Source organism: Aotus nancymaae, unplaced genomic scaffold (assembly GCF_030222135.1).
Source record: "Aotus nancymaae isolate 86718 unplaced genomic scaffold, 86718_ANA_hifiasm-v0.15.2.pri h1tg000008l, whole genome shotgun sequence".
NCBI classification, from domain to species: Eukaryota; Metazoa; Chordata; class Mammalia; order Primates; family Aotidae; genus Aotus; species Aotus nancymaae.
In genome coordinates, this window is record NW_026988419.1 from 31,927,637 (window position 1) to 31,947,554 (window position 19,918).

Here is a 19,918-nt window from a genome sequence, read left to right on the forward strand (position 1 = left end):
CAACAAAAGAGGAGGGCCAGGTGCAGTGGCTCATGCCTGCAATCCCAACACTTTGGGAGGCCGAGGCAGGTGGATCACTTGAGGCCAGGAGTTCAAGACCAGCCTGGCCAACATGGTGAAACCCAATCTCTACTAAAAATACGAATAATTAGCTGGGTGTGGTAGTGCACACCAGTAACCCCAGCTCTCAGGAGGCTGGGGCAGGAGAATCTCTTGAACCCAGGAGGTAGAGATTGCAGAGTCGAGATTGCACCGTAGCACTCCAGCCTGGGTGACAGAGCGAGACTCTCTAAAAGAAAAAAAAAACAACAAAAACAACAACAAAAAAAGGGGAAGATGCAGCTATATAGCTGTAGAGTTTTAAAAATTTATTCTGTTGAAGCTTAGTTGGTATGAACTCAAACTAGAGTAGTACAAATTTAGGATGTTAATTGTAATCTTCATGGTAATCACTAAGAAAGTAAAAAATATACACAAAAAGAAATCAGAAGGGAATCAAAATGATACACTAGAAAAAGGCAATTTAAAAGGCTGCCAAATTTGAATAGGGCCCAGAACAGAAAGGGCATTGCAGTGGGTCTAGGCTACTGTCCAGATGGCCCTGTTGCTTGGGACAGGCAATCCATCAGACTATGATATTAAAGGTATCTGTGGTGGGAAACAATACGATCTGGAGTTTATTGCAAATAAGATATTTACAATGTAAATCCCTAGGCTTCTGGAGCAAGGCCATACCATCTGTAGCAGAAAATCACCTTTAAAAACACTGCCTGTGACCAGGCCTTAGTGGAGATAAAGGACCTGACCATGGGACATCAAGTGACCATGAAGCCAGAACTTCTCATCATGAGTTGGTTTGTTAAACCCAACTCCGTGTCATCCATCACTGTTGCACCAGTACCTCTGTCTCAGCTCATACCTATGCTCACATGAGGTATTTAACTGATAGAGGAGGAGAAAGACTGACCTTGGTTCATGGATGGCTCAGTTTGGTATGTGGATGCCAGCTGAAAATGGATTGTAGCTTCACTACAGTCCTACTCAGCATTAGGAAGATAGCAGTAAGGAGAAATCCACCCAAAGGGACAGAATTTCAGATGGTACAACTAGTAATCATTTTGTGTGAGAAGAGAAGCGGTCTGATGTTAGAATAGGCAGACTCACAGGCAGTGGCCAGCTAGTCACGGCTTGGAAGGAAAAATATTGAGAGATTGGGAACAAGGAGATCTGGGGAAGATGCATGTGGATATACCTAAAACAGTGAGCACTCACCAATGCTGAACTAGCTCTTGATGCTGCTGCATGCCCAGCCTGCCAGCAGCTTCCACTCTGACATTTTCTCTTGAGGAGACCAATAAGCCAGTTGGTGACAAGTTGCCTACAATGAAGTAAAACTAATTTATCTTCATTGGAATCAATACACATTCTGGGTATAAATATCTGTTTCCTGCTTGCAGACTGTAACCAGCACTACTATCTTAAAGTTTAAGAGGGTTTGTTCCATTTACACAGGATCCTTCATAAAATCACATTAGACCAAGTGACCTGTACAACAGAGGAGGTGTGGCAGTGGTCTTGTGACCATGCACTGGATCTCTTACTTACAGCAGCACTCAAAGCTGCTAGTATGATAGAGCAATGGATCAATGAATGACCTGTTGAAAGCACAGCTGAAGTGGCAGCTTGGAAGTGATACCTCACATGGATGGGATGTGATCCTCTAGGCTACAGTATATACCATGAATCAATGGCCTTTATATGATGACATGTTTCCAGTAGGTATAATACATGGTTCTAAGAATTAAGGGCTAGAAGTAGGAATGATCCTGGCTGGGCACGGTGGTTCATGCCTGTAATCCCAGCACTTTGGGAGGCTGAGGCAGGTGGATCACTTGAGGTCAGGAGTTCGAAACCAGCCTGGCCAATATGGCAAAACCCTGTCTCTACTTAAAAAAAAAAATGAGTGCTCACCTTGGCAGCACATATATTAAAATTGGAACGATACAGAGAAGATTAGCAAGGCCCCTGCACAACGATGACATGCAAATTTGTGAAGTGTTCCATATTTTTCAAAAGAGACAAAGAAAGGCATTACATAATGGTAAAAGGATCAATGCAACAAGAAGAGCTAACTATCCTAAATATATATGCACCCAATACAGGAGCACCCAGACACATAAAGCAAGTTCTTAACAACCTACAAGGAGACATAGACTCCCACACAATATTAGTGGGAAACTTTAACACTCCACTGTCAATATTAGATCAATGAGACAGAAAATTAACAAGGATATCCAGGACTTGAACGCAGATCTGGACCAAGTGGACCTAATAGACATCTACAGAACTCTCCACCCCAAATCCACAGAATACACATTCTTCTCAGCACCACATCATGCTTACTCTAAAACTGACCACATAATTGGAAGTAAATCACTCCTCAGCAAATGCAAAAGAACGGAAACCCTAACAGTCTCTCAGACCACAGTACAATCAAATTAGAACTCAAGATTAAGAAAACTCACCCAAAACAACACAACTACATGGAAACTGAACAACTTGCTCCTGAATGATGACTGGATAAACAATGAAATGAAGGCAGAAGTAAAGATGTTCTTCAAAACCAATGAGAACGAAGACATAACATACCAGAGTCTCTGGGACACATTTAAAGCAGTGTCTAGAGGAAAATTTATAGCAATAAATACCCACATGAGAAGCAAGGAAAGATCTAAAATCGACACCCTATCATCAAAATTGAAAGAGCTAGAGGAGCAAGATCAAAAAAATTCAAAAGCTAGCAGAAGACAGGAAATAACTAAGATCAGAGGAGAACTGAAGGAGATAGAGACATAAAAAAATCCTTTAAAAAATCAATAAATCCAGGAGCTGTTTTTTTGAAAAGATCAACAAAATAGACCACTATCCAGATTAATAAAAAAGAAAAGAGAGAAGAATTGAATAGATGCAATATAAGATGATAAAGGAGATATCACCACTGATTCCACAGAAATGCAAACTACCATCAGAGATTACTACAAACAACTCGATGCATATAAATCAGTAAACCTGGAAAAAATGGATAAAACCCAGGACATTTACACCCTCCCAAGACTAAATCAGGAAGAAGTTTAATCCCTGAATAGACCAATACAGGGTCGGAAGTTGAGGCAGCAATTAGTAGCCTACCAACCAAAAAAAGCCCAGGTCCAGATGGGTTTACAGCCAAAATCTACCTGACGTACAAAGAGGAGCTGGTACCATTCCTTCTGAAACTATTCCAAACAATACAAAAAAAGGGAATCCTCCCTAACTAATTTTATGAGACCAACATCATCCTGATACCAAAACCTGGCAGAGACACAACTAAAAAAGAAAACTTCAGGGCAATATCCATGATGAACATCGGTGCAAAAATCTTCAATAATACTGGCAAACCAATTGCAACAGCACATTAAAAAGCTTATCCATCATGATCAAGTAGGCTTCATCCTGGGGATTCAAGGCTGGTCCACATATGAAAACCTAGAAACGTAATCCATCACATAAACAGAACCAAAGACAAAAACCACACGATCATCTCAATAGATGCAGAGGAGGCCTTCGAAAAAATTCAACAGCCCTTTATGCTAAAAACTCTTAATAAACTAGGTATCAATGGAATGTATCTCAAAATAATAAAAGTTATTTACAACAAACCCACAGCCAATATCATACTGAATGGACAAAACCTGGAAGCATTCCTTTTGAAATCTGGCACTAGACAAGGATGTCCTCTCTCACCACTCCTATTCAATAAAGTATTGGAAGTTCTAGCCAGAGCAATCAGGCACAAAAAAGAAATAAAGGTATTCAGTTAGGAAAAGAGGAAGTCAAATTATCTCTATTTGCAGATGACATGATTGTATATTTAGAAGACCCCATCATCTCAGCCCAAAATCTCCTTAAGCTGATAAGCAACTTCAGCAAAGTCTAAGGATACAAAATCAATGTGCAAAAATCACAAGCATTCCTATACACCAATAACAGACTTAAAGAGAGCCAAATCAAGAATGAACTGCCATTCACAATTGCTACAAAGAGAATAAAATACCTAGGAATACAACTAACAAGGAACGTAAAGGACCTCTTCAAGGAGAACTACAAACCACTGCTCAAGGAAATAAGAGAGGACACAAACAGATGGAGAAACATTCCATGCTCATGGTTAGGAAGAATCAATATGGTGAAAATGTCCATAGTGCCTAAAGTAATTTATAGATTCAACGCTATCCCCATCAAGCTACCATTGACCTTCTTTGTGAAACTGGAAAAAAACACCTTAAAGTTTATATGGAACCAAAAGAGAGCCCACATAGCCAAGACAATCCTATGAAAAAGCAAAAACAAAAACAAACAAAAAAAGAAAGCCGGAAGTATCATGCTACCTGACTTCAAACTATACTACAAGATTACAGTAATCAAAAGAGCATGCTACTGGTATCAAAACAGAAATATAGACCAATGGAACAGAACAGAGGCCTCGGAAGTAACACCACACATCTACAACCATGTGATCTTTGACAATCTGACAAAAACAAGCAATGGGGAAAGGATTCCCTGTTTAATAAATGGTGTTGGGAAAACTGGCTAGCCATGTGCAGAAAGCAGAAACTGAAACCCTTCCTGACAACTTACACTAAAATTAACTCCAGATGGATTAAAGATTTAAACATAAGACCTAATACCATAAAAACCCTAGAAGAAAAACTAGGCAAAACCGTTCAGGACATAGGCATAGGCAAGGACTTCATGACTAAAACACTAAAAGTAATGGCAACAGAAGCCAAAATAGACAAGTAGTATCTAATTAAACTGAAGAGTTTCTGCACAGCAAAAGAAACAATCATCAGAGCGAACCGGCAGCCAACAGAATGTGAAAAAAATTTTGCAATCTACCTGTCTGACAAAGGGCTAATATCCAGAATCTACAAAGAACTAAATCAGATTTACAAGAAAAAACAAACAAACCCATTCAAAAGTGGGCAAAAGGCATGAACAGACACTTTTCAAAAGAAGACATTTATGAGGCCAATAAACATGGGAAAATGCTCATCATCACTGGTCACTAGAGAAATGCAAGTCAAAATCACATTGAGATACCATCTCACACCAGTTAGAATGGTGATCATTAAAAAATCTGGAGACAACAGATGCTGGAGAGGATGTGGAGAAACAGGAACACTTTTACACTGTTGGTGGGAATGGAAATTAGTTCAACCATTGTGGAAGACAGTGTGGTGATTCCTCAGGGATCTAGAAATAGAAATTCCATTTGACCCAGCAATCCCACTACTGGGTATATACCCAAATGATTATAAATCATTCTATTATAAAGACACATGCACATGTATCTTCATTGTGGCACTGTTTACAATAGCAAAGACCTGGAACCAACCCAAATGCCCATCAATGATAGACTGGACAAAGAAAATGTGGCACATATACACCATGGAATACTATGCAGCCATAAAAAACAATGAGTTAATGTCCTTTGTAGGGACATGGATGAATCTGGCAACCATCATTCTCAGCAAACTGACACAAGAACAGAAAATCAAATACCACATGTTCTCACTCATAGGCGTATGTTGAACAATGAGAACACATGGGCACAGGGGAAGTAACATCACACACTGGGGTCTGTTGTGGGGTGGGAGGCTAGGGGAGAGACAGTGGAGCATGGGGATGTTGAGGAGGGGTAACATTGGGAGAAATGCTTGATGTAGTTGACAAGGGGATGGAGACAGCAAACCACCATGGCATGTGTGTATATATGAAACAATCCTGCAAGATCTGCACATGTACCCCAGAACTTAAAGTACAATAAAAAAAAATTGCCCTCCGAAATTTTTATAATCACTCATGAAATATAAAGACTAGGTAATTTCTGTGTTCCACTTTTCCAGGCAATTAATGTTGAAAAGGCACACACCCCCCAAAAAGAAAAAGAAAAAGTTAACTGGGCCTGGTGGTGGGTGCCTGTATTCCCAGCTACTCGGGAGGCTGAGGCACAAGAATTGCTTGAACCCTGGAGGCAGGAGGTGGGGGAGGGCAGAGGTTGCAGTGAGCTGAGACGGCGCCTCTACACTCCAGCTTGGGCGACAGAGCCAGACTCCATCTCAAAAAAAAAAAAAATGTAGATGCGGTCCTGCTTATCATCATTCTCAGGAACCCACTTTTGGGGAATTTGTGTTTCTGGTTCCTGCAACTCTTAGTTCTGATTAGCTTCTAGCTTCAAAGTCCTGGTTTACAGGAGGAAAATGCTCTTGTCCAGGAACTCAGCAAAAGTCTTGGAAAAAAAAAATAAAGCTTCAGGTGATAGCTTCTTATAGGTCACTTTGGGCATCTCATGCCAGGAAACAAGCAGACAAAGACAGGAGTCATCATTCTGATTATCGGGAGGAGAGAGCTCTCAGGTGATCCACTGGGAATCTCTTGGAATTCCCTTGCCCACTTTTTTTTTTTTTTTTTTTTTGAGATGAAGCCTCACTCTGTTGCCCAGGCTGGAGTGTAGTGGCGTGATCTTGACTCACTGCAACCTCCACTTTCCTGGTTCAAATGATTCTCCTGCCTCAGCCTCCTGAGTAGCTGGGACAACAGGTGCATGCCACCATGGTCGGCTAATTTTTGTACTTTGTATTTTCACCATGTTGGCCAGGCTGGTCTTGAGCTTCTGACCTCATGTGTTCCACCCGCCTTGGCCTCCCAAAATGCTGGGATTACAGGCGTGAGCCGCTGTGCCCAGTCCCTTGCCCACTTTTGGTAGTAAATGGACAAGTGTAGGAATCATGCTTGACCAAGGTAACCAGGAGCTCAGACTCCTTAAGGATGAGAGTCTATGTCTCTTCACCAGGTAAACCATTAGATTAGCAGAACTGCTAGCAGAGTGTGAGGGGAATGTAGCATGGGTGGAGGAGGAAGGGGCTAAAGAACATTAGTAATGGCTATGAAGCCAGGTGCAGCAGCAGAGGATAAGAGCATTTGTTCTATTTACACAGGATCCTTCATAAAATCACATTAGACCAAGTGACCTGTACAACAAAGGAGGATAATAGTTCATTCTATTAACTATTAACAGAAGGTTAATAGTTCATTCTATTAACCTTTCTCTTTTAAGTTTTCCCAGGGAAAAAAAGTCCTGGAGGAGTTGCTCCCAGAATTTATTATATGAAACAAATGGATACAAGTGACTGAAGGGGTGCTATGTAGTGGATGGCAGAGGGTACCACCCAGATCTCCTGTGACCCTGTCTTTCTGAACTGAAGTACTTATTCTCCTAAATATTGGGAGTGCTGGCAGCTGATAACTCTCAGATAAGTCTTTCTCCAGGACTTGTCCTTGTTTAAAGAGAGCTATGTTCCTCGAGATCACACTCTTTTCTGTAAGACAGGCTATATTCAAAGAACCAGACTCTTCAATTTGTGGCAGCTTTGAAGGGCTATCTGAGCTCCAGAGCTTCCTGTAGGATTGGCTGAGGTCTTTCTTGAGATTGCATTGCTCTTCAACTTCTCCCTCTGCTGGGTTCTGCTTCTTCTTCTTCTTCTTTTTTTTTTGTGAAATAATAGTCATTTATTTAATCAGAGTCATAATCAGAAAACTTAAAGAAAGCTACTTGACTGTAATAGCCTTAACCCTTTCAAATCTCAGTTTTTCTAAATAATCAGTAAAATCTAAAAAGACAGCACAGGAAAATATCTTGATAAATATAACATTTTTGGTGTTTTATTTAGGCTAATTAAAAAGGTTAAAAAAAACAAAACTTCTGCAGGTGATTGCTTTTTCTTAGGAAAAGCCCATTTAGATAATCTGTAAGTCAAACAAGATGGAAAAGTCCTTGGAATCAATCAGAAACAGAAAGAATGTGTGTCCAAGGTTATGAGTATATACCACATTAAAGAGGAATATAAACAAGAAAACTAGTACCTTGAGCTGTAGAAAACATGGCTTTAGTAACAGCATGGGAAGTGTCCTCATTACATAGAACAATTCAGACACATCAAGATAAGTCAAGACTACAGAATCAAGTTATACTGGAGGAAAACATTGTTTTTCTAGAACTTAAGGACAGAACTTTTAGTGACAGTTAAGACATCAGCGTTAGAACCACAGAAAAGGGTTACAAAAGCTGATGAGAGAGTTCAAAGTGAGAGTTATTACCCTGCCAAGTAAAAAGATTTAACTTCTGGAAAGGAGAAGGAGCTGAAGGCAATGATGTACAACCTGCAAATTATGTGCAAAATATGGCAAAAGTCAAACTTCTGAGATATTAATCTGAGAAGCTTCAAAAGTAAAACTTTACTTCAAAAAATGAAATTACCATTCCAAATGAAGAAGACAGCATTTCCAACCTGAAATTATGGAATAAACAGATCACAGGAAGAAATGTGGCAGAAATAAAAAATGTCTACAATTTAAAAGATGGCTGTTGAAGAAACAGATTTCAAAACTAAATCAAAACTTCTTGCAATTTTACTAAGAGCAGATCAATACTTCAAGGAAAACATAACTTCAGGGAAACAAATTTTTAGTTTTGTATCCACGTATTTTTAAAATTAAAGAAAGATCAATCTTTTAAAAGACAAATAATTTTCTTCTGATTGTAGCCCATTTGATTACACATAAAATTCCTTTCATAAATTCATTATTAATGAACCTTTTACAGCCTGCATAGACCCTCAACAACATAGGGTTCTGCTTCTTTACTCCTCTGTAAAAAGTGATCCCTAGAGCTCTCCCTAATGAACTTCCTGCATTCAAATCATCATCTCAAAGTCTGCTTCCCAGGGAACCTGACCATTTAATCTTAGAAGGCGAAAAGGCATAAAAACAGCATTTAGCAAACTTCTTGATTCAGGGTGGCTGAAAAAAGGACACGTGGGAAGAGGAATGTCAGGATACGGAGTTAGGGGTAAGCAGATGATGGATCATGAAGGACTTTGATGTTTATTTTCATTCAGCCATTTAATTTTGTGATGAGATGTGTATATCTGACCTATTCTAGGGTTTTATTATGGAAGAGTTTAAAATGTATACAAACAGAATGGTTCAATGAATACAAATACCCACTTATTAATTCAACAATTATCAATTTATGATTAATCTTGTTTTACCTGTGTCCCTACCCACTTCTATCCCCGTCCCATCTCAGATTATTTTCAAGCAAACTCAGATATTATATTATTTCATGCATAAATCTTTTAATGTATATCTCTAAATTATAATTATTATTTTTCTAAAAAAAACCATAATATTACCATAACTATCCTAATTCAGGAATAATTCATTAATATTACCCAATCTAGTATTCACATTTCTCTGATTTTTCTCATGTTAACATTTATTATTACTATTTTAACTTTATATGATAAAATAAAACACATACAGAAAATCATACAAAGTAAATTTTTTTCATTGAAATATAAGGAAAATTCTTTTGTAATCACCACTTGACCAAGAAATAGAACTTTGCCATTTACCCTAAAGACTTTTCATGTGGGGTTATATTGATGATGATATTTATTTATTTATTTATTTATTTGAGGCAGGGTCTCATTCTGTCACCCAAGTTAAAGTACAGTGGCACCACCATAGCTCACTGCAGCCTTGATCTCCTGGGCTCAAGTGACCTTCCTGCCTCAGCCTCCTGAGTAGCTGGAATTACAGGCACATGCCACTATGTCTGGCTAAGTTCTAAAAATTTTGTGTGGAGGTGAGGTTTCACTATGTTGCCTAGGCTGATCTCAAACTCCTGGACTCAAGTGATCCTCCTGCCTTGGCCTCCCAAAGTGCTGGAATTACAGGCTTGAGCCACTGCACCAGGTGCATGATGTTAATTTTGATTAGCCATCAAAGATGTATAAGCTACTATTGTCCCCTGACATCTAATAAGCAGTCTGTAGGGAGATTCAAGACAGTATAAATACTTTTATCCCCGTAAAACTCATCCCCCTAGATTGGTTGTATTGGTGATTTTTCTCAAAACATCTTACTACGATGGTGCAAAATGGTACTTTTTCAACTTCCCACTCCTTTCACTCTTCCCAGTTGGCAATCTATTAAAAGGAAGAGTTCTTTATTCTTTTTTTTTGCCCATTATTAGTATATATTTGCGGGTTCAGTAGGTTATAATACATTGTTTTCCTTAGTTATTTTGATATTTGCAGTGTCCCAGAATTTGCCAGCAGATCACATTTTTGATGGCTTCTATGGCTTTTGGACATTATCTTGGACACATCCTTTCTTTCTGGTCACAAAAGGCATTCTCTGCTCATCTATACATTCCCTTTTCCAGCCTTGAATTTATTAAATTTCTTTTAATGGATAATGGTATTTAGAAACCTAAGATATGGGTGCTAAGTGTGCTTATTTCTACTGAGGTGTTATTGCTTCCAGGACTTTTCAGCAGAGAGACTTGTGTGGACTCATGACTTCAGTCCAATCAATTCTACAGGGCTCTTTCTTGCCTTACTCTTTTTTTTTTTTTTTTTTTTTTCAAAAGACAGGATCTCCTTCTGTCACCAAGCTGCAGTGCAGTTGTATGTGGCATGATCACAGCTCACTGAGCCTCAACCTCCTGGGTACAAGCAATGCTCCCACCTCTGCCTCCTGAGTAGCTGGGACTACAGGAATGAGCCACCCCTCCTGGCTAATTTTTTTTTAAAAATTATTTTGTAGAGATGGGGTCTTGCTATGTTGCCCATGCTGGTCTCAATCTCCTGGGCTCGAGCAATCCTCTCGCCTTGGCCTCCTAAAGTGCAGGAATTACAGGCATGAGCCACTGTGCCCAGCCTGTCTTCCTCTTTTTAGTGTTTGTATTTCCCTTTTCCAAAGTACAAACCCTGGCTCCCAGTAACATCAGTACATTCATACATTGCTCAGTCCTACAATATACATAAGATAGTTTCAGAATTTCTATATCCATATACTATAAGAATCAAATTTACTAAGAAGAATTCAGAAGTTTTGCATTCTTTTATTTTTTTCCTTCAATGTGGTTTCAGTGTTGTTATTCACATGAAATCCACTTGGGCTAATTTATTCCTATTTATATTCAGTTTCAGAGTTTTCCCCACCCTTGCTGATTTAATTTTTTTTTGTATATAGAATATTAGTATACTTTCAAAAGTTAATACTGTATAAAAGATACAGTCAAGGAACTGTCACTCCATCTTTCATCCTCTTCTCCACACCGCGCCCCCCAACCCGCCGACTCCATCTCTTTTGGTAACCAGTTTCTGGTCTATTCTTCCTACATTTTTCAGATACATGTATTCTTTATTATATTGCTCTTTGCTTTTCCACTTATCAATATATCCTATAAATCACTATTATTTCATAGTAATCTTCCTCATTCTTTTATTTTTATGGTTGCATATACTCTATTGTAAGGATATACTATAGTTTTTTTCAACAAGTCTTCTATTTTGGGCCTTTCAGAAGGAGGTTTGCAATATTTTGCAATTGCAAATAATACTCCAATGAAAAATTTTGTGATTTATATTTTCATTTGCTGGAGGTATATCCTAAGGGTAAAGTTATAGCTCTTACATCTTTATTGCAGAATATGTCTCTTAGCATTAAAAAGTGTTCTCATTTGTCTCATTCAGTGGCCTTTGACCTGAATTCTACTCTAACATCAGAGTCCAGTTGTCTGCTTTTCAACTGTTTTCTCTTTACTTAGTATATATTTACCTGTCCCCTTATGTTAGCCTTTCTGAATCACTGTCTTATTTCTTGTCTTGTATTTAATAGAGTGATCAACCAACCTGGTTTGTCTGGGACTGTTTTGAAAGTCCAGAGTCCCAGGAAATCCCTCCATCTTGGGCAAAGTGGGATAGTTAGTCACCCTATGTATCAAGCATAGGTTTGGGTTTTGCTTTATTGAGATGATTTTAGCATATTTTTCCTGTAATAGGTGTGTTATGTTTATATTTATTGATGTGACTAATATGTTTCGTCTCAATGTATTCTGTTATACTTAAACTGTGTCTTTTTCATGGCTTGTTTATCTTTTTTGCTGCTTATTTTGGTATTTAGCAAAGTTTGTATTTTTGTTCCAGTGGCCATCTTTGTATTTATACCTTTTCTTGTGCCTTTTGTATTACTACCTTTTCTAGTTCTCATTTTTCTTACTTAATCTTTTAGTCTTGAGTTTGCCAATTTTAATTGGAATCCTTTACCTGTTACTATACATATCAAGCTATAATCTATTCTATTAAATAGTTTTCCCTTTTTCTCTTCCTTCCTCCATTTTTAAAAAGTTGCATTCTTTCTTCTTCATCAAAAAGAAATGTAATATTTGCATACTCTTTCCACCCTGTATTAGTCAGGGTTCTCAAGAAGGACAGGACTAATAGGATAGATGTATATGTGAAAGGGAGTTTATTAAGGAGTATTGACTCACACGATCACAAGGCAAAGTCTCACAATAGGCCATCTGCAAGCAGAGGAGCAAGGAAGCCAGTCTGTACCCAAACCTCAAAAGTAGTGCAGCCTTCAGTCTGTGGCCAAAGACTCAAGAGCCCCTGGCAAACCACTGGTGTAGGTCCAAGAGTCCAGAAGCTAAGGAACTTGGAGTCCAATGTTCAAGGGCAGGAAGCATCAGCCTGGGAGAAAGATGGAGGCCAGGAGACTTAGCCAGTCTAGTCTTTCCATGTTCTTCTGCCTGCTTTTATCCTATCCCTACTGGCAGCTGATTAAACGGTATCCACCCAGATTGAGGGTAGGTCTGTCTCTCCCAGTCCACTAACTCAAATGTCAGTCTCCTTTGACAACACCCTCAGGGACATACCCAGGAGCAATACTTTGCATCCTTCAATCCAATCAAGTTGACACTCAATATTAACCATCACACACCCGTATCTTCTCCCTTACTTTAGTCTTAACTCTGCAATTAAATATATTAACTTCTCTCCATAAGTATCTTTTTTTAGACAGTGTCTCACTCTATTGCCCAGGCTGGAGTGCAGTGGTGTGATCTTGGCTCACTACAATCTCCACTTTTCAGGTTCAAGCAATTCTCCTGCCTCAGTCTCTCATGTAGCTGGGATTATAGGTGTACACCACCATGCCCAGCTAATTTTTATATTTTTAGAAGAGATGGGGTTTTGCCATGTTGGCCAAGCTGGTCTCGAACTCCTGACGTCAAATGATATACCCACCTCAGCCTCCCAAAGAGTTGGGATTACTGGCATGAGCCACTGTGCCTGTCTTCTCCATAAGTCTTATGCTGAAGTTTTCCCCGCTATCTTTTGGTTTGGTTGAAGCTCATCTTTTAGTAGATTTCTTGGGAAGGGCTCAAGAATAAAGTGTTATTAGAATGCCTGTTTCATGTATTTTTAAAATAGCCTTGATTCTTGAATGTTGTTACTTTGTTGGATAAAAATAGACTTGGTTGGATAAAAATCGTTAGCTTGACTTTTCTTGCCTTAAACTTTATAAAAATACAGCTCTACAGTTGCATTGTTTTGTATGTTGCTCTTGAGAAATATGATGCTAGTGTTATTTTTTATCTTTATAGATAATTTGGTCATTTTTCTGTAGGAAAGGTGTATTATAAAGCCTAATATTTTATTAGGACATATCTTGGAGTTAATCATTATGAGCCAGTTTTTCTAGACACATAGTGAGTCCTATCCACATGCTGATTTTTCTCTTATTCCTTAAATTTTTCTTGGATTATAACTTTAAACATTAATTTCTCCTTCATTGTTTTGTTTTTCTTCTTTGAGGATTTTTCATTTTCCTGCCTTCTAATTCACCCATTTTTCTCTGACCCTTTATTCTTCTTTCTCTGTCTCATTATCATTTTCTTCACTGACTTCTTTTCTTCTTCAATGGCCCTTATAAAGCTTTTATTTGAATCGATGCTACATTGGGCACTTTGTAATTTAGTATTTATTTCTGGGATGGTTTGTCTTTTTAAAAAAATTCTTTCCTGAGTTGATCAACACTTATTTCATTTTTTCTTTCTTCTCTTCGGTCAACTTCTGTTTTAATTGTTGAATAAATGAATGAATTGTTGATTGTAGGCTTAAAAACATCTCCAAATGCTTGTTTGAAGATACTTAATTCAGTTTGAAATCTCACATTTTTTACTTCTGTTTTGTTGTTATTTGGGAGGAAGAATTTTTGTCATCTGAAGATTTCTCCCCATTTTCTCCTTATAATAGCTTTTAAAGGAGTTGGTCTGATTTTCCTTATTGGTAATCATTTCTTGGTCATGGTTTATGTGTAACCTCTTCTTTCAGTGTATTGAAGTACAGTTTCTTTAAACGGATGAAGTTGTAATTGATGGGAGGTAAGGGGAGAGGAGGGGCATAACCTGTTGTTCTCTTCTGTTTTCCTGGTATGCTTAATTTTCCCCTTACATCCTTCTTTCTCTTCCCTGCCATGTTTACAGGGATACCTCTTCTTCTCTGACACCTTCACCCCAGAAGCAGTGCTCATGATGACAAACTACTTCTGGTCCTTCTCTTTGTGGCCATTGCTTTGAACTACCAACTCCTAGACCTGTGGTCAGAATTTTTGTGCTCAGTGTTGAACTTTCTCTTTCTCAGGATGATTTTGTCTATGCTTCCTTTGTGCTTCCTACTCCTCTCTATTCTTTTCCAGAGTCTCTTAAGATTTCTCTTTCCTTGCTCTGTCCCCATAGTGTATGTGTGTGTGTGCATGTATAGTCAAATATATATGTGCATATGTGTGTGTGTGTGTTGAATAAATGAATGAATTGTACACACGCACATGCACACACACATACACACATATATATTTGAGTAGAGATTCAGATTCAAGGTATCTCCTATACTGGGGCCAACTGGAATTCTCCTTATAAGCTTTTCAAGATACCCTACTAAATATTCAACGTTTTAACAAACTGAAAAACTGCATACTTTCTTCATCTTTCATAATTCCCTCTATTTTATATTTGTGTACATTTTTATTTCTCTGCCAACTTATTGAGGATAGGGATGAGTTTCTTAATCATATTAATACCCCACTACCGAGGAGATCTGATATTTACTAGAGACTCATACAATAGTTGAGTTGAATTAATGTTTCACCTAGTTATATTCTTCTTTCTCTTCCTAAATCTTAATTTATCTACATTGTAGATGCTGAGAAAAACTCGTCGAGGATCTGATAGTGAAGAACTGGAAACAACACAGGAGTCGCCAAATTTGGTACCATTTGGTGATGTGGTATGTATGAGTAGCCCTCAAAAACCTGTATAAGTTATTTATTATTTGATAATCAAAAAGTATATGCAGAAAATGGTTCTCTCTGATAACATATTTATGAATTTTTCACTTTAATGAGTTAGAAAACATTGTAACAATCACTGAAATTATAGAAAACATCCTGATTCACAGAAATAATATTTTCTATATTAGGGATTCCCAAATCTAGTTACATCAGAATTAGCTGGGATGGTTTTTATAAAACATTAACTTGAGGCTCCACCTAAGGTCTGCTAACTTAGAATCTCTGAGAGAGGGGCCTGGGAATCAGTTATTTTACTGAACTTTTAAAGTGATTATATTTATTACTAGATCATGCTAAAGTTTGAAAATTGACCTGTGCCCCTCCCCCATCCAAAAGCCTCCTAGAAACAAAAGCAAGCACCTCTTTCTCTTTCACACACACACACACACACGACCCAATATCTAGGCTAAGAACCAGAAAAATCTGTTACTCTACTTTCAAACTACAGAACAAGACATGAGAATCTACATGCATATAGATCTGTCAAATATCATGGCATTCATTTACAGTTATCTTTATTTTCTGAACACTATTACAGTGGTAACTAGGTATGAAATAAGAATTTTTCTTGTCCTTCTTCGTTATCTCCTATCATATACAATGTTTAATATAATATTTCTGTTATTTTTACTTGGTTTTAAAGACTAAATATGTCTAAATATATTTGGCTAATTCTCATATTAGGATTCAAATGTTCCTGCATTTATTTCGTATTTGATTTTTTAATTAAGCACATGATGCAATTTTCTTTAACATTTAGAAAAACTTTGTACAAGAGAATAAATATTTTATGGCCCCTGGCAAGTTATAACCAATGAATCATTGTTGAATGAATAAAATGTTCTTAGGATACTGGATAAAAGTTTGTCTGAAATAAGACATCTTTCTTAATTTTACATGTAGAATGCTACATTTTATCAGTTCTCAACTAATATCAAATAAAAACAATTTGAAGAGTGATGATCAGATTTATGTTAATAATGAATTATTATTTGGCTTTGTATTCTTGTTTGTTTTCGGTTTACTTTGAATGTGGCCTGCCCATTTTTCTTTTTTTTTTTTTTTTTTGAGACGGAGTTTCGCTCTTGTTACCCAGGCTGGAATGCAATGGCGCGATCTTGGCTCACCGCAACCTCCGCCTCCTGGGTTCAGGCAATTCTCCTGCCTCAGCCTCCTGAGTAGCTGGGATTACAGGCACGCGCCACCATGCCCAGCTAATTTTTTGTATTTTTAGTAGAGACGGGGTTTCACCATGTTGACCAGGATGGTCTCGATCTGTTGACCTCGTGATCCACCTGCCTCGGCCTCCCAAAGTGCTGGGATGTGTTTCTGTTTTCTGATGATTTCTATTAACTAGATATTTTTAATGAGAAATAATATTTCAAATGACAAAAACCAACAAAGTGAAGCTTTGCTTTTTAAAAATAGAGTTCAGTATAAGGTGGAAGAACAGTTGATGCTTTAAATGCATCCATTGTTTGTGTTTTTGTTTTGATTGTTGTAGGTTGGCTGCCTGCGTATTCATATAAAGAATTGCAGACATTTTACACCTAAGAGTATCCTTTCTTTTGATTTAAGAATCATGGAAATTATATCTCGCCGTTTCATTGTTGCATTATAAACCATTCCAAAACTTAGTGGCTTAACACAGTAACTATTTTATTATCAATCACTACTGTGTATTCACTAGTTGGTACTTCTGCCTGATGATATAACAGCTTGGGCTATAGTTGTCTGACAGTTCAAAAGGGCTGAAATATCTGAAATGGCCCATTTATATATCTGGTTGCTTTAGTGGGGATGCATGAAAGGCTAGACTTGGCTGGAATGCTGAAATGATTGGATCTCTCTCTCTTTCCGAGTCCTATCATGTTTTTTCCTCCTGTGTTATTTTGATTTAAATATATATCACAGTAATACATTATTTATCTTAATTACTAGTTTTTGGTGTCCCCTTAAGTTTTGTACCCTAGGTGGGTGCCTTTCTGGCTTACTAGTTCCAACCCTAGTCATGTTCCATTACATGTTGTTGGTTAATGTAATCACAGAGCCAGCCCAGATTTAATGGCAGGGGAAATAAAGTCCACTTTTGATGTGGGAGTAACAGAAGCTTTTTGGCCACCTAAATCACCATATAAGTTACGGGAAAAAATTATTTCTTCTCGTATGATAATGCTAACTTATTTGTAAGTAATATGCACTTCCTTTAAACATTTTTAAAAGGCTTTATTTTATATTGGTGCTTTTAAATAAGTTGAGTGCTTATTTTTAGATTTATCACGGCATAAAACCAGTCTTATGGGGGTTTGATGTTTCTTTTTTATGTAAAGAGAATTTTGGAAAATAATTCTGTAAGGTATATTGCCAAGTTAAAATGAGGAAACTGAGGCCAGTGAGAAAAAATGAGAATCCAATTTATTCAGCTCCCGGGCGAGGTTCTGTGGTCCAGGAAGGGGCCAGAGAAGTCGCAATGGGCTTCTCAGGGCGTGGGGTTTTATAAGAAGTGGAGGTAGTTGATTGGTCATTGGGAAACAAAGAGCAATTTCATTGGTAAGGAGATTTGATTGATTGTTAGGGAAACAAAGAGCAGACAGTTTCATTGGTAGGCTGACTGGCTGGGGAGGTTAATGTTAAACTGTCATTGGACAAATCTTCCGCGGGCTTTTTAAATTTTGAAAGGGTTGAGCGAGGAATGCAGGAGTGGGCGTGTGGAGCCTGCATGGAGAAACCAGATAGGAGCAGGTGTGGGGAGCCAGCACAGAGAGATAAGTGTGTCCATTTGGCTCTTCAGCGAGGCAGCCGGCCTTACAAATTCTGTCTAAAGAGATTTTAAAAAATAGTTAAATCATGAAAACAAAATTGTTTTACTCTATAACACTGTATGAAAGATACAGTGCAAACCAATATAGTATAAAAGAACTATAGAACACTTTTTATCCCAAAATTAAAAATAAGTTATTCTGATATATTTTTAAATATTTTGAATTTCTACATAATTATGCTTAGGAAAAATTTCAACTATATGTTGCATAATTTGCAAAGGAATTTTGTTGGAAATGTGAGGTTAAAAATGTAAGGGATGTAAGAAAGAATCAACCTTCTTTTACTTATATTGTATCCACCAGTGATGGGCAAAAATACTATTTTAGAAGACTTTTTTTCTATTGTTTAATGTACTCTACAATTACCTTTTATGTCTACATGATTGATTCTTAAGTTTTGGTCTGAATAATTGAATTTATTAATTTCATAATGTATTATTGTTCAATTACAACGAAACTTATTTCCTGAATAGCATTCTATTTTCAGTCATTTTTCAACATTATGATCATTTATTTATTTGCATCTCTGTAAATGAAGTTGTGAAATATACAAAAATGTGTCGCTTGCTATCCAACAACAGTGAGAAGAACACTGCAATTACATTTGATGAAGTAAAGTATTTTTCTGTACAGGTAATGTTAATATCTCTTCTAGATATTAGAATGTCTCCTTATAGTTCCAAATATTCTACCCTTATTATGTCTGTTGATAAAAATGAGTAGGAAAGAAACAAAAGCAGTGAGCACCTTTTTATTTGGTATCTTACAGTATCCTATTTCTATACTATTGGCTATAGTGGTGTTTTTTAAAAATAAACAATTTACTGCAAAATTCATAATCTTAGTAGATTTCTTTCCTGAGATGTTACTGTCTGTGGTTTCAAGTGTTCATTATGCATGTATTTATCTCTCTCTTGCTCTTCTCTTCCCATCTACTGTCTTCCACCTTATAGTTTTCCCCATCTCCTTTCCTTTCCTTTCCTTTTCTTTTATCCTGTATTCCCCTTAGTCTCTCTCTAATTATTTTTGCATGGATTAACTTAGTCTGTATTACTGATGAAGAAACTGAGGCACTTTGTGGTTAAGGACCTTTCTTAAAGTTATAGTAAGTGGTAAGTGGTTGAGCTGGGCACGTGGGCAGTCTCGTTTCAGACCACACTTTATTAAACTGCTTCACACCCTAGCACTTACTATGTTTCTGTATACAGTAAAGCTTCTTAGAATCGTAAATGTATCTTAAAACTGAGGCTGTGGAGTTTTCTAGATGTAGGATTATGTCATCTGCAAACAGGGATAGTTTGACTTCCTCTGTTCTGTTGGGATGCCTTTTATTTCTTTCTCTTGCCTGATTGCCCTGGCCAGGATTTCCAATGCTATGTTGACTAGCAGGGGTGAGAGAGGGTATCCTTGTCTTGTGCCAGTTTTTAAGGGGAATAGGGAATTGGGTTGGATTTACACCCATGGTTTTTGAAGCACATCAGCTGAATATAGGGCAGCATTGCCCATTCAGTGTGATGTTGGCTGTGGGTTTTAATTAGGTATTAAAGGACTGTACCTCAGAATAAGAAGAAAGATATTGTTATTCTGAGGTATGGTCCTTCAATACCTAGTTTATTGAGAGTGTTTGATATGAATGGTATTGAATTTTATTAAAAGCCTTTTCTGCATCTATTGAGATAATCATGTGGTTTTTGTCTTTAGTTCTGTTTATGTGGTTAGTCACATTAATTAATTTGTATATGTTGAACCAACCTTGCATTCCAAGGATAAAGCCTACTTGACAGTGATAG

The 19,918-nt window shown here is 37.5% G+C and overlaps 1 protein-coding gene and 1 non-coding gene across 2 annotated transcripts in view; both read left to right on the top strand.

Moving 5' to 3' along the window:
- C2CD6 (C2 calcium dependent domain containing 6) overlaps positions 1 to 19,918 on the top strand; it is a 149,581-nt gene that overhangs the window by 10,981 nt on the left and 118,682 nt on the right. Inside the window, 3 exon segments of the mRNA XM_012446305.2 lie at positions 15,156 to 15,242; positions 16,811 to 16,862; positions 18,616 to 18,761. Of these exon segments, the coding sequence (XP_012301728.2) occupies positions 15,156 to 15,242; positions 16,811 to 16,862; positions 18,616 to 18,761 (285 nt within the window).
- Positions 1,964 to 2,070, top strand: LOC135273800 (U6 spliceosomal RNA). Its single transcript, XR_010341601.1, has one exon. It is a non-coding gene; the product is annotated as a U6 spliceosomal RNA (small nuclear RNA).